Genomic DNA, 13725 nt, shown 5'->3' with positions numbered 1-13725 from the left:
ACTCGTAAGTGCCATATGAATCCTTACTCCTCAATTCATCTTTTTTCATTGTTATAAAGAAATATTTTTCTATAAATCTATTCAGCACTCCGATTATCAGCGTTATAAAACATACAAATATCCCTATTTATTTTTAAAAAAAGTATTCATTGTTATATTTCAAGCCAAATTCCTCACTCACCAATCCAACAAATTAGTAAGTTTAAAAAGAAGAATGAGGAACGCCCATCAGGTGGTGAGATGGAGGGGCAGTAGATATAAACATTTTATATTAAATTATTTTTTTTCAAAAAGTTTAATTTTTTCACAAAAAATTCCAAGAAATTAATTCTATGTGAGTGTCTATGAATTTTTTGAATTATTTTTGGAAATATTTGAAGTTTAATTATTTAAAAATTATTTTTCCAATTTTTTTCCAAAAAAATTAATTTTGTATGAGTGTCTAAGGCCGTTTGAAATTTATTTCCAAAGAATTTAATATTTGAAATTATTCTTTGGAATTTTTTTTCCAAAAAATTACGCCCCCCCCCTCAAAAAAAAAAAAAATTATAATTTATAATGCTGGCGGCACCCCTGATTATTGAACCTCATTCATAACTAGCGTTTGACCTGGTATTACCCGGAATTAATATGTGCCAACGAACAAAAAATTTGACTTTAATAATATAAAAGATAACACCCCAACAAATCCTTGGTGTTACCCTCCGTTTTCTATGTGACCACTCACTCAATACTTAGATATAATTTTTTTCAAGATTTAAATAATAATAATAATAATTGGTGAGAAATTAATATCATTTGACGAGCCAGGGAGTTCTTTAGCTCGTTTCTAAACCTCCTCTATGGCAAAATTCATTTTTTTAAATTTTATATAGAGTACATACTTACCGCTTTTAAATGAGTTGAACTTTTCGCCTGCAAATTTCATTTATTTTATAGAGTAGATTATAGTCCCTAATTTTTTCTTTAAACTGTACTAGCAAAGTGTTACCTGGGGTTGCAAGGGCCTAGGAGGAAGCGGGAATCAATATTGACAATCGTCAATATTAATTCTTCTTTATGTTTAGATCCCTTTGGTGCAAGCAATCATTATAATATACCTACGTATTATTATGAATTTTTGAAAAATGTGTTATAAACATCAAATAACATACCAACATATATTTATGAAAAAATTTGTTTTGAAAATTACTCAAAACTTTTCTACACTAATCTTGCAAAAAAAAGTAGTGAATAGAATTTAATGGAATTGTTAAGAGGAACACAAACCACCAAGATTTTTACGTACTAGCAAAAAATAAAAAGTAATGGATAATAATGTCGTCTAAAAAATAATCCTCGATTTCTGGCTCATTAGTACAAATATTTAAATAATTATACAATATAGTGTTCCGGATATTGAAATACTTAAAATTTAGTTGAGTTAGAAATATAATGTCCAAAAATCATGTTGTTTTTTTTTTGCTCTTTTCTTAAAAATGAAAAATTGACGTATGAAGAAAAAAAATAAGAGAATGAATTGAAAAATTATTCAGAAAAAGGTAGATATTTCAGTCAAATATCAATCTTTAGGTGTTAAATTTATATGCAAACAAATCTTCGGACAAATTTCTACAAAATGTATATTGTTTATGAATCCAATTTTTTATTGGAAATCCATTTTTTTTTGCATCTGAAAACCCCAAAGTGCAATTTTAACCAATTTTTTCTTTTTTTACCCCATAATTTTTTGATTTTGAATAAATTTAGAAAACGTATTTATTCGTATATCAACCGTTTATCTAGTCTCCTTGAGCTTCAAAAATCTATTTTTGGGTATAGAATAAGTCCCCTTAGTGATCCTTTCTAACCCCTCCCCCCATTTTAGCCTAAACAGGTTCAAATGCAAAGTTTCAAGCTCCTGGGTCTAACGGTGTTATGTTGAATCAATATTACTTTTTATAGACTTTTTCACTACCATTACCATGATATTTTTTTTCAAAAGAACAAATGTTTCACTCAATTCAGTCAAATTGTATATCTCAACTCACTAAATACTGTGTCTTAAAATTTCAACCCCTATTTTGTGATAAAAATGTCTTTATAGAAATCATAAGATGCCCAATATGACATATATATGATATCTACGACGAAGGATCAATTTGAAATTGTATTCCTGTAGCATAAGTGTAGTATGACTTATTACTTTGTTTATTTATAAAAAAATAATAAATTATGAAATAGCCATGACATATCAAGTGAGACGAGGCTATCCACAGCTGAAAAACCAAATACATAGGTAATTTCTGTTGTTGTGAGGTAAAGGCGAGAAAGTTGTTCGGATCTTGTTCACCACTTGACCATAGCTGATTTGAATTCAATCAATAAACAATCAGAACACGGATACAGCGAAAACAAGTTAAAAAATTGACAATGTATTTCATTCAAAGGTTGCGTGAGGGTTGTAATTAGAAAATGAATAACCCTTTTAAATGTATACATATATTTCTCGCTTGAAATGACTTTATATCCCTCCGTAATTTCTACTTCCGTTGCCTACACATATAATATTATATGTACTTTAATGATAGTTAAAGACTCTTACCATAATTGTCGCTGAATGGATTTGAATAATGACGTCATAGTAGCTCCAAGAAGCTCATGGATGCTGCGGATGTCCTCATCTCAGACGACACGTTACAACAATACTGTTTTTATTCCTACACTAATAATACTAAAATGAATCGAGCAAAAGTGAGGGAAAACGCTTCACAAATAGTTCAATGTAAGATGAATATGAAACAATATGTTCTATATGTACCAATGTATGGTTCATGTATAATATATGTATTTGAAAGAGATGTGAATCATATTTTGACAAAAAAAAAATATAATACAAATTAAAAAAATAGACGCATAAAAACGTTGTTGATAAGTGTGATAAGATCCAAAAAGGCGCGTATGTAGGTAATTCCATGTATCCAGGCTCAACTAAGACACTTCCCTGAGCGAATAGCATTCAGTATCCACGACACATGCGGTACGATGCGGACATGGCCTACGATCTACGGTTATAACAGAAATAAAACATATTACTACTCTAAAAATACATAATATATGGTAAGGTGACCAAGGGTCCTCTTTTTTTGTCCATAGACATTTATATAAATTGATGAAATGTCTATTTTTTTGTTGGATAAACTGTTCAAAATCGATTTTTAGTTGAAATAAGATAAATAGTTTTAGTAAAAATCTTTTCTTTTTTTTCAAAAAAATATTATTATGGCCCCTGCATAAAATTCAAAATATTACCCCTTATAAGAATGATAAATGCTTCGTGTATCTACTCTTTTATGAAAATCAAAATATGGTCACCCTCAGATAGATACAATAAAGAACTTACTTCCCCTGAACACTTCTTCTGTTGGGGCTTTGACGTTATAGCCACAAGGATCGGCCTCCCATCTCCCATTAGTTTCCATATCCCAGAGCCCCCATAAAATGAACAGTACTGAGTGGGAGGTATGTCCCATCTTTCATCCCTTTGCTGAAGGATGGCCCTCTCTGCATGCTGATGAGATATTGTCCAATCCGTTCCATTGAGATCCAGGGACTTGTAAGAAGGAGCTGATCTGTGAGGAAGAGTGCAAAAATCATGAGGGCATTCCAGTGGATCTCTTGCAAAAGATTCCACTTTACGTTCATCCATAATGCTTATGATTAAGTCTCCCTCATTCTGAAAAAATATGAGATATTAGGGTACTTTATCATTCATTATCGGTAAAAACCACTAATTGATGTTATTCGTTACATACATGTACTTCTTCCTTTTTACAATCAATGGAGCAGAACCCCCAGTACTGGCCATCCTTACGCGCCAATTCCATACAGTCTAGTCCCCGTACATACGTTCTAGGGCAACTAGGACACCATCCACCTGGTTTCTAAAAATGTGTACAAGAGTGTGATTAGTATTTTCTTCCCTTACTCCTTGTCGAATTTAATGTGGTCATATTATATCTCCAAAATTTTAAATATTAAGAATTATCTATAAATTAAAAATAGTTAGAAATAGCTTATAAACATTGACTATTCTCTATATTTATTTTCAACTCTGAAATCAGAATGATTTCCTTTTATACCCTCACAAATATAGAAATCTACAAACCACTCCAAAAAGTAAAATGAATGAAACTTACATTGAGATGTTTTGGATTCATACAAGTGATGAAATTTTCACCTAACGTATGGGTTCTAAGACCTAGAGACACCCCCCATAAAATAAAATATGAGGGTTCATGAATGTTAGATATTTGTGATTCTTATTACTTCTTACAAAGTACAGATTGTCTGTCGAGTAAAATCTTTGTGGATCTATTGAACCATTTCTAAATAAATAAACGATATCAACGTCTTCATTTGCGAATGTTTTTTGTACTTTGGTGTCGAGGCATGCCGTTGGCTAGGGATGATTGAAATATGATTATCTCGTATTTACATTTATATCCTTCATTACCTGAGGTGGAAGTTCTCGTGTCACACACTCCGTTTCACATTTTTGAAATCTTTGAGGTCCCAAATGATCCGTTCTATATTAAAAATACATATTTAAAAAATAACAAAAGAATAACACATCTATAAGTAATAAAAGGTATTTATATCATAGTCATGTTGTCATGGAGTCTCTTAGATACGAATACTCATAATTATTACAAGGGGACTAATGAACTTTCAACATTTTAATTAATGTTGATAATACTGCGTAGGGTATAAAATAGTGTTGGTTTTCGGTTAGATAATCCAAGACCGGTCCGAAAGTTTTATGATTTTTAGTGAACCAAACTCATTCGGTCCTTTAAAGAAGTTTAGAATGGACCGGTCTCAAAGATCAAAGAAAAACTTTGATCTGAAAGGTACTTAAAAAATTTGGTATGAATTGGTTTATTTTAAAATTTAATATAGACTGATTCTATAAACAAATAGTTGATGACGTCCCAGTGGGGTCCGCAGGAGGTGGGCTGAAGGGGCTGTACTCCCTCTCCAAAAAAAAAAGAAGGAATTTTTGCTTTTTAATACAAAATATTATAATTATTATTGGAATTTTTCTTTCAAAAAATTTAATATAATTTTTTAATATTTTTTTTCCAATTGTAAAACAAAATTAAAAATTTTTAAATAGAAATTTAACTTTTTTGTGAAAAGCTGTGGATTTTTGAAATTTGTTTACAAAAAATTATATATTTTTTTTAATGTTCTTTTATTTGGTTAGATACAGTTGCACTGATTAAATCAAAGTAAACAGTATAGTATTACATTTACTCAAATTAACCTCAGAAAGAAGAAAATATTAATTTTAGTATTTTCTTTTTAAAAAAAATTCAAAAAAATAATCCTCCTGCGGGCGTCCTGTGTGTTTTAAAGTAAAAGACATTGGCACGATAATAACACATTATTTTAAATGTGTTGAATAAATCTTAATTATACATAGACTATTTCCCAATTTCGGTTCACAATTTGAAAACAATTAAATGTCTGTCTAAAAAACTTGAATTAAAAAAGAATCAAAAATAATTTTGGTCTTTGACATTGTCACAATACTTATATTCACGTAGTTGTCATTAATTATAGTAATATTACATACAGGGACGTCGGCAGGAGGTGGACTAGAGTGGCTAAATTATTAAGGATTTTCTGCTCTTTAATAGAAAATTTCAAATTTGAAATTTTTTTAGAAAAATTTTCTATTATAAATAAATTTTTTTCTAAAAAATTAATATTTTGTGAACTTTTGAGGATTTTTGAAATTTAGTAGAAAAAAATTAACTTTTTGTGAATAGGTGTGGATTTCGAAATTTTTATGAATGACTACGTATTTTTCCTTAAAAAATTAATGGCCTGTCAATCGGTGAGGATTTTTGATATTTTTTTCAAACAATATTTGAAATTTCAAAAAATTTAATATGTATGAAATGCGTATGTGGAGAAGGAAACGCAAAAAAAATCAAAATCTTGCGTCCACATATTGTGCAATGTGCATAGCTCCTAGTAATGAGGCCTGAGACATTGCTGCTATTTTAGTAAAAAAACACTTATCGTGCTATAAAACTATCGGCTTTTGTAAAAAAAAAAACACGTTATAAAATAATATCATTGGTTTAAATTGAGCCTCTTCCAAAAAAATTAACTTTTTATTATTGCAAGAAAGTTTTTATTCTCTTATTAAAAAGTCAATGGAAGTTAATGGAATTTTTTTGCAAAAAAAAATCCAAAATGTAATTTTATAAAAAATATTTTAAAAATTCAAAGCTATTCACAGAACATTTCAAATATTAAATGTTTTGGAGAAAAAAATCAAAATTTAATTTCCAAAATTATATTTTTTGAAAAAATAAATTCAAATGTTACATTTTTTCTACAAAATTCAAAAGTTCACATCTAAAAAAATACGAAAATAAAACCTCAAATATTACATCTTTGAAAAAAAAAAATTACCTGTATATCTCTTAAAAATTATTAATCCTGAGCAAAAATGTTTTTTGTAAAAAGTAAAAATTCTTTCATTTGGGGAACTACAGCCCACCCCCTGCGGACGCCCTGGAAAAGTTATTTATAAAATTTTACAAAAACTCCCCTCCCCCCCCCCAAAAAAAAAACTCCTACCCACGGCACTGCCCTCCAAAAAGAATTCTGCAGAAACCCTGATGACGTCTATATCATATAATTTGTCCCCACTTGCAAACACATTCCGACACCAATTATCATAAACTACATATTTATAAAGAAGATCAGGGCTGGTTGATATGCAGGCAAGTTTAAACACTTCATTTTCCAAGGAAAAGCCTACGAGTTCTGAATCTACAACCTATCTTTAAATTATATTCTCAAACTCAATTGTGCGCTTAGATTTATCAAATCCTTTTTTATTTTATGAATTTGTTGTTAATTTAAGAGTAAAATGGAGTTAACCGATTAAGTATTCAATGAGTTATTAGATGATGAATAGTCAAATAGTATCTAAGGGGCTAGTTGATAAATATTTTTTTAATACTATGTATGTTATTTTTAATTATATGGTATTAAAATAATTTATCTGTGTGTGTAATGTACATCCCGCTTAGAAAAAAAATTATAAAAACATATGTATTTCAAAAACGTAGACAGATAAAAACTTTACACATAGAATAAAAGTTTTTCTTAGAATTTTTAGTTACTTATGTAAGGTTATGCTTAATTATGATTAAACCATATTCCTGGGCTCTGGAGGGCAAGTTTTTTTTTCATAAAACAAGATCAATTTCCCTGTTTCTTTAAATTTTTATTTTAAGTTATGGGTTGTCGATTCGAAAATGCACCAAAAAAAATAGAAATAAATAAAAAATTATTAAACAGACTGAAAAGGGGGAAAAAATATTAAATACGTATTAAAAAAGGGAATTATTAAGAGTATTAGCGAGTTAATCTTAGTAAAAAATTTCATTATGGTTGAAGAAGGAACATGGGAAGTTAGCAATGGCAATGACATAAATAAACTACATGTTCAAATATTTGAAAAAATTGCTTATATTTACAAAAATCAGTATCTTCCCATGTTGCATTTTCAAGAGTTTCAAAAAGGTGTGCAGGTTTAATTATATTTAGATCAAATGGATAGAAAACAATAAAAAAAAATTGTAAACATGGAATTTATGCTATAGAAATTTACCTATTATACATTTATAGATTATTGTAGATCATTTTAGTTTAGAATTTTAACATTAAGACACAAAATATAAATAAAATCTTTTTGATTTTCCATTGGCTATCTTTAAGATATTATATTATATGTACGCTCTATTATATGTAAATAATAGTTTATCTGTTACCTATCTGTATTAAAAGTGCCTTTAAAATTTACTAAAAACTATTATTTTTTTTAAAAGAATAGTTAAATTTCCAATTATTCGATACAAAAATGTACACTGAATCTGGTTTGTCAGCTGCCCATTTTTCTACTTCCCCCTTTACCATTTTTTTCAACGTTGATTGGTTGAATTCGAATTAGATCTTGTTGAACAACTGTGAACAATTCCAAACAATTATTTACATAGTTAGAGGAATCGGCAAACTAAAAACTGAATTTGGGCCTTTTTTCTCTTTCTTCATTGAACAAAAGTTCAAAATAAGCACTAATATTTTCTATCGCCCCCCTTCCCCAACCACCACTACCAATATTAACGGGTCAATATCACTTCTTAAGACTTTTTTATATGCCACTAACCAAATAATGTATCAACTAGCCCCAACCCTTACTCTCTAAAATAATGATAATGTCTCTATACTTGCAAATATATTCTTTTCTAGAAAAAAGTTCGCTATCTCTCCATCCTGATATGTACGATACTGAGTTCTGTTAAGAATAATGAGTAATATGTGCAATTTACAAACATATTTTATATTTCTTTACCTGATTTGGGGCTTGACACAGGGTGCATTTTCCAAGTGATGCATTCCCTTGTGGAACTATAAATATATATTAACGTATGGGATATTTAAATAAATTAGATAAGAATTATATTGTTGATTTTATATAATAAATTTGCATTTTTTTCAAAATATTTTTTTAATTGGATTTGAATATAGCATCGAGAATATATAGAGTCAAATAGTTTAAGTTGAGGTGTCATAATCAAAGGATTTAATACTAGCTATTGCTCTAGTAATTTATTATTATTTTAATTCTTTACTCTTGTAACATTCTCAGACTTTTAAGCACAAACCACAGGGGCTGAAAAGGCATGTGCTTAACATAGAAAACACCTTTTTTCGTTCAAAATTGTCTTTCAAACAATCATTTCCATTATTGTTTCTATTTTTTATTCGCTTTTTGGATGTAGGTAGTTACCAAAAATAAATTAAATTAAAAAAACGCCATCTACGCGTGAACCACAGAACTTGTCAGCTAATGTGTATATTGTATATCGAAAGTTTCCTCTGCAGCAACTCAAGTCAAACAGTTGGTCACCTTAATATATATTTAATTGAACCACGGAAATCATACGTTACATGCATAGCAATTATCCATGATTGTTTCAGTAATGTGTTGATCCTTGGATAATTGACAATCAAATTCTTTTACTAAATCATTATCTGAAAATAAATTACTTCGATGAAATTAACTTTGATTATTATAAAAGATATACAACACCTTTGGATCTCCTTGGAGATGGGATATATATGGGCTTCGTTGTCAAAAAAGAGAGGACATCATAGTTGATTGACATCCATAGACGAAGGACTCCAATATCAAAATCCATATCTCCTTCAACATAGTTTTCATGCACTCGGATCTCCCGTACCTGTAAAGGTGTGGATAAATATATGCACTTATTTATAGACTAATATCAAAACTCACCGAATAAGATCCACGATAATACTCAACCGGAATAAATGTTTCAGAAGGGAAGTAAACTCGAACGGGAATAAATGGAAGTAAGACCGTTCCTGGCTCTATCTTTAACTGCTTATAGAATGCTTTAGAGTCATAGATTTCCTTTTGAAGTCCCATGTTGTCCCTTGTACAATGAAGATAATCTAAGCAGAAGCAGTGAGCAGCTCTGGGGAGATATTTAAATTTATATACAAATATGAATAGAGTTGTAAGTCTAAGCATTTTATAGCGTGCGAGTTTTTGATTGCAGTTGGCAATCTCATTTCTCTAGTTATAACATTATTTTTTATTTTATTTTATAAATCTGTTCTCATTATTGAAAAGATAACATCTAAGAAGGATTTGTGTTTATTCAAAGAAGGTTTTTAAGGGGGTTATTTCTGCGAATGTATATGTAGGACTCAGATAAAGTTCAGGATCAACAATGGAATTATTCCTAGCCATATCGTATGGCTTTATATTAAGGGGAACAAGTGTTTATTTCCTTCTTCTTATAGTCTCTTGTAGCTAATCTAATTAAAATGTAGCTTAGCAACTCTCCTCAAGAACATTATTGAAGTAGTCAGGGTAACAACATTAATTTTAGGGGTTTTTTTTGTATACCAAAAATGCTTAGGTTTCCCAACTCTATATATGACTGCAATGGAGAAACTTAACGATAAAATCCACTGTTTGTTTAATACTGTTCCACTACAATGATGAGAGCCTCTTCTCACACGTCGTATCTCAATCCATGCCATCCAGGGTCGTACTTGGTTTTCTCCTACACTGTCTACAAATAAACAGTTATTATTTTTATTTAAAAAAAAAACACAATTTGTTGGCATTAGTTCTTAAGACATTTAGTTCTACAATGGACTATTCAGAGAATCGCAAAATTCCCCCCACTACACACTGGCTGCGTCCCGAGCAGGAGGGACAGTAGCAGATTCTAATTTCAAGTCAATCAGAATTGAGAACTACTAAAACCTACATTCCTTACCGTGAGTGTCCACTCTTTGTCTAGAGTCCTTTAGGCAATCCTATTAGAATTTAAGTGCATAGCTCGACTCAAGTTCTTTAAAGAAGATTGAAGGCGAATTAGTGAAAAGAACGTAGCATTATATACTAAAAAAAGAAAATTAATACATGAAATCCATGCAATGCAAAAAAAATATCATAAAAAAATTGCTCTTATTATTGTTTTTTAATATTTCTTCTCATTATGTATCAAAATATATAAAATATCGGAACATTTTGGATATGGTCGCACAACCTAACATGCTACTTGGAGTTGGCTCTGTCTTTGAAGAGATTTATTGCAAATTTATACAATGGTTTTTTAGTTATTTTTATGGTTGGGGGTGATGTACTTTCCTACTCTCATTCTCTCTACCAAGGGAATGTTTTAATGCTCTTTCAAGTATAAATATAATAATGGAGATGCAGTTGAAAAAAGACAAAAAATAATATATTAATTGTTCCCCTCTCGATATAAATATATATTTACATACGTATGATCTTGTATGTAAATAAATGTACAATTATATATAAATATATAGATTAGGGTGGGTATTTTTTCAACTTTTTTCGAATTTTGATTTTGATTACTGCGAAATAGTTGTCAAGAAAATAACCTATGCAAAATTAAATTGTTAACCAATATCATTTTTTAGGTCAAACATCTCGATCAAAGTTTGAAAAATGGGGAAATTATTTATTTATTCAATGCTAGAGTATTATTTATATGTTAGATCGATCTCAGGACTGTATTTCTAATCAGTTATGGATGTCCAAATTATGTAAATAAGATTTATTTGCATTTTGGGCTCTTATTTGTATATTTTTGCATTTTTGCTCTTTATTGGCCTTTTCTCGCAATTTTTAAGAATAAAAAATCAATTATTAGAGTGAAGGAAGAATTGAGTACAGACATTGGAGGAGGAAGAGAAAAAGAATAGGAAAGGATGAATCCATTGGCACCATGGATTATAAAGGGAAAAGTACTCAGATATTCAAAAAAAATATTATATCCATGTTAACACCAAAGCTATCTAGATTTTTTATAATCCGTTTTTTCTCTATAATTATAAAGTGGCATCTAGTATAACTTCTTTTCTCTATATTACATTGATTAGAAGTGATAGACCATCTGTGCTCATTATGGAGCACAGTGGCTTCAAGATTTTGACATATGCGCCTGATAATAAAGTATTTGCTATGCAAGCTTTTCAACTTTAGCGCTAAAGCCGACAGGAAGTGTGTCTTATAACAGCATCAACAGAGTGCCAGGTACAAAAAGAATATAGATTGAAAGAACAAGGGAGACAAAGCTACATTGAAGGCGTTCAACGTCATCCCCTCCAATGATAACAGCGAGGGTGTCTTCAATACTGACCTAGTGAAGGCTTTGGTCTCTGCTAATATCCCCTTTGCCAAGATCAACAACAGGGAGTTCAAAGACTTCTTGGAGAAGTACTCATAAGAAGACGATGCCTAGCCACACAGGATGATAATTCAATATAACAAGCACCAGCTTCATTAAAGTTTTTTTATTGTATTTTTGTTTTTACCAGAATACATCCTATTTTAACGGATTTATTTGCATTTTGAGTTTTTTATTTGCAAATTTACTTCATTTTTAAGGATTATTTGGACATCACTACAAATTAGTGTTGTCGTTGTTTTTTTTCCAGCCCTTTTATTCTTTTTTCTAATTGGTCCTATTTTTTCACCATTCAAAACAGTCCCAATGACAAAAAAGGCAGTTCTTGCTATCTTTAATTTCCTTCACAACTAGATGGATTGAAGAAAATTATAGAAAGAAAATAGTCAATAGCTAGAACGAATATTAATCAAATAACCACACACCCATGGGCACCTACAGGGGTGGGCTGGCGCCCTCCCCCAAAAAAAAAAAAAGGAATTTTTGCTATTTACTACAATATTTTCGTGAATAACAATGTATTTTCGAAAAAAAATTTCAGAAAATTATATTAAACTTTTTTTTTAAACAGCTGTAGATTTTTGAAATTTTTTTAATGTACGATTTTATTTTTTAAATTCCAAAAACCAAGGCCCTCCCCGGCCCCACCAAAAAAAAAAAAAAAAAGAACCTATAATCCTGGGGATGTCTTTGATACCTTATAATTTAAACTTCACATCTCATGGGTGTTATATTCGCTATACAAAGATAAAGAACCTGCATTCCTATCATTTCGGTCATTGTCATTATCGGTCTTTTATTGCTTAAATGACGTAGTTACTCATTAAGTCATGGAAGTTTTATCATAATACCTTTAAAAGGGACGAAATACCTTATGTTTGATTAAAGTAGGTGTGTAACTAGAATGAATAATACTCATTTAGGTAGTATGCATTCACATTTATTCAACTTTAGAAATAGTAAATCTAATTCAATAAAACTTTGACATAACATAAAAACAGAATTTATCGATTGAAAATAAGATAATTTTTATTTTTTATAGCTCTAATTTATAATATATGATTGATGTATTTACCACAATAATTTTCAACTGCCATGTAGAATTTACTCCCAATAAGTAAGTAAAGATTTTGGCCTCTTTTAAAAACATTAATCTATAAGTACGACCTAAAGATAACATCAATGGCGTCCTCTGGATAATATTTGGGGGTAAAGAAGGCTGGGTTTTTGGAATTTTTCAGAAAAAAAAATCCGAAAATAATTTTTTTTCGAATAAAATTTCAAAAATCTACAGCTATTTACCAAAAAAAAATCAAATATCAAATTTTCTAGTAAATTCAAAAATTCTTTAATTTAGGGGGGGAGGCTCCAGCCCCTCTATTCGACCCTGCCGACGTCTTTAAACTTAGTAAGTGAAGAGCATTTTGCATATACTATTTCCTTACTACTATCCGTAGTTCAAAAACAAACCACCCTAACGTTTATGTACATCCACTATTTCTTCTCTCTCTCTCTCTTTCTAAACGCCATTATGCAAATGAGATAAAATGTGTAATAATCTGTACATATTACACTGTACATTTATGTATTGTATCATGATCGTATAACCCAAAATACAATTTAAATATTTGTAAAAATTTACACAGCACTCTTTCACAAAAAAATTAAAATAATAATTAATATTAGGCATACCTGCTATTTCTATTGGATCCATTACCCTTGTAGAGTGACAGCCTGATTCTTCATGTATTCTAATGCCCAACGAAAGAAGTGGACATAGGAGAAGGTGGAAGGATATCATCATGATTAAAAAAGTGCAAAAGTCCCTAGAGGAAAGCATAATAAGAATGACCTACCTTTAAATATATAACATATTATATCCATGCATGAATAG

At 29.9% G+C, this 13725-nt stretch overlaps 2 protein-coding genes across 3 annotated transcripts in view; both read right to left on the bottom strand.

Annotated features, from left to right (window-relative positions):
- Positions 1 to 2819, bottom strand: part of LOC121115546 (uncharacterized) — a 24827-nt gene extending 22008 nt beyond the window's left edge. Inside the window, exon 1 of the mRNA XM_071887581.1 lies at positions 2585 to 2819. The gene's annotated coding sequence lies outside the window, so the exon portion shown is untranslated. The remainder of the gene's footprint in view (positions 1 to 2584) is intronic.
- LOC121115530 (uncharacterized) lies at positions 2789 to 13725 on the bottom strand. 2 transcript variants are annotated; one of them, XM_040709657.2, is made up of 13 exons: positions 13524 to 13725; positions 10064 to 10178; positions 9371 to 9572; positions 9164 to 9314; positions 9022 to 9105; positions 8423 to 8478; positions 8298 to 8365; positions 4496 to 4568; positions 4309 to 4441; positions 4179 to 4240; positions 3795 to 3923; positions 3383 to 3715; positions 2789 to 3044 (listed from the first exon to the last, which is right to left on the bottom strand). In XM_040709657.2, exons 1-13 carry the CDS (start codon positions 13669 to 13671, stop codon positions 2967 to 2969), a joined length of 1632 nt encoding a protein of 543 aa, XP_040565591.1. In that variant the 5' UTR covers positions 13672 to 13725; the 3' UTR covers positions 2789 to 2966. The 2 variants fall into 2 exon arrangements, with proteins under 2 accessions (XP_040565591.1, XP_071743686.1); XM_071887585.1 differs by lacking the exon at positions 8298 to 8365 and having other exon boundaries at positions 9017 to 9105.

This window comes from Lepeophtheirus salmonis, chromosome 1, assembly GCF_016086655.4.
Source record: "Lepeophtheirus salmonis chromosome 1, UVic_Lsal_1.4, whole genome shotgun sequence".
Taxonomy (NCBI): domain Eukaryota; kingdom Metazoa; phylum Arthropoda; class Copepoda; order Siphonostomatoida; family Caligidae; genus Lepeophtheirus; species Lepeophtheirus salmonis.
This window is presented reverse-complemented; position numbering and strand designations above follow the sequence as displayed.

Bases quoted from the DNA above. Each gene is read 5' to 3' on its own strand.
- LOC121115530 (XM_040709657.2), bottom strand. From the start codon at position 13,671: ATGCTTTCCTCTAGGGACTTTTGCACTTTTTTAATCATGATGATATCC. The intron at 9,573-10,063 runs GTTAAGTTTCTC...ATATCTCCCCAG, and splicing joins AACAAACAGTGGATTTTATC to AGCTGCTCACTGCTTCTGCT. The intron at 4,241-4,308 runs GTAATAAGAATC...GGGTGTCTCTAG, and splicing joins CAATCTGTACTTTGTAAGAA to GTCTTAGAACCCATACGTTA.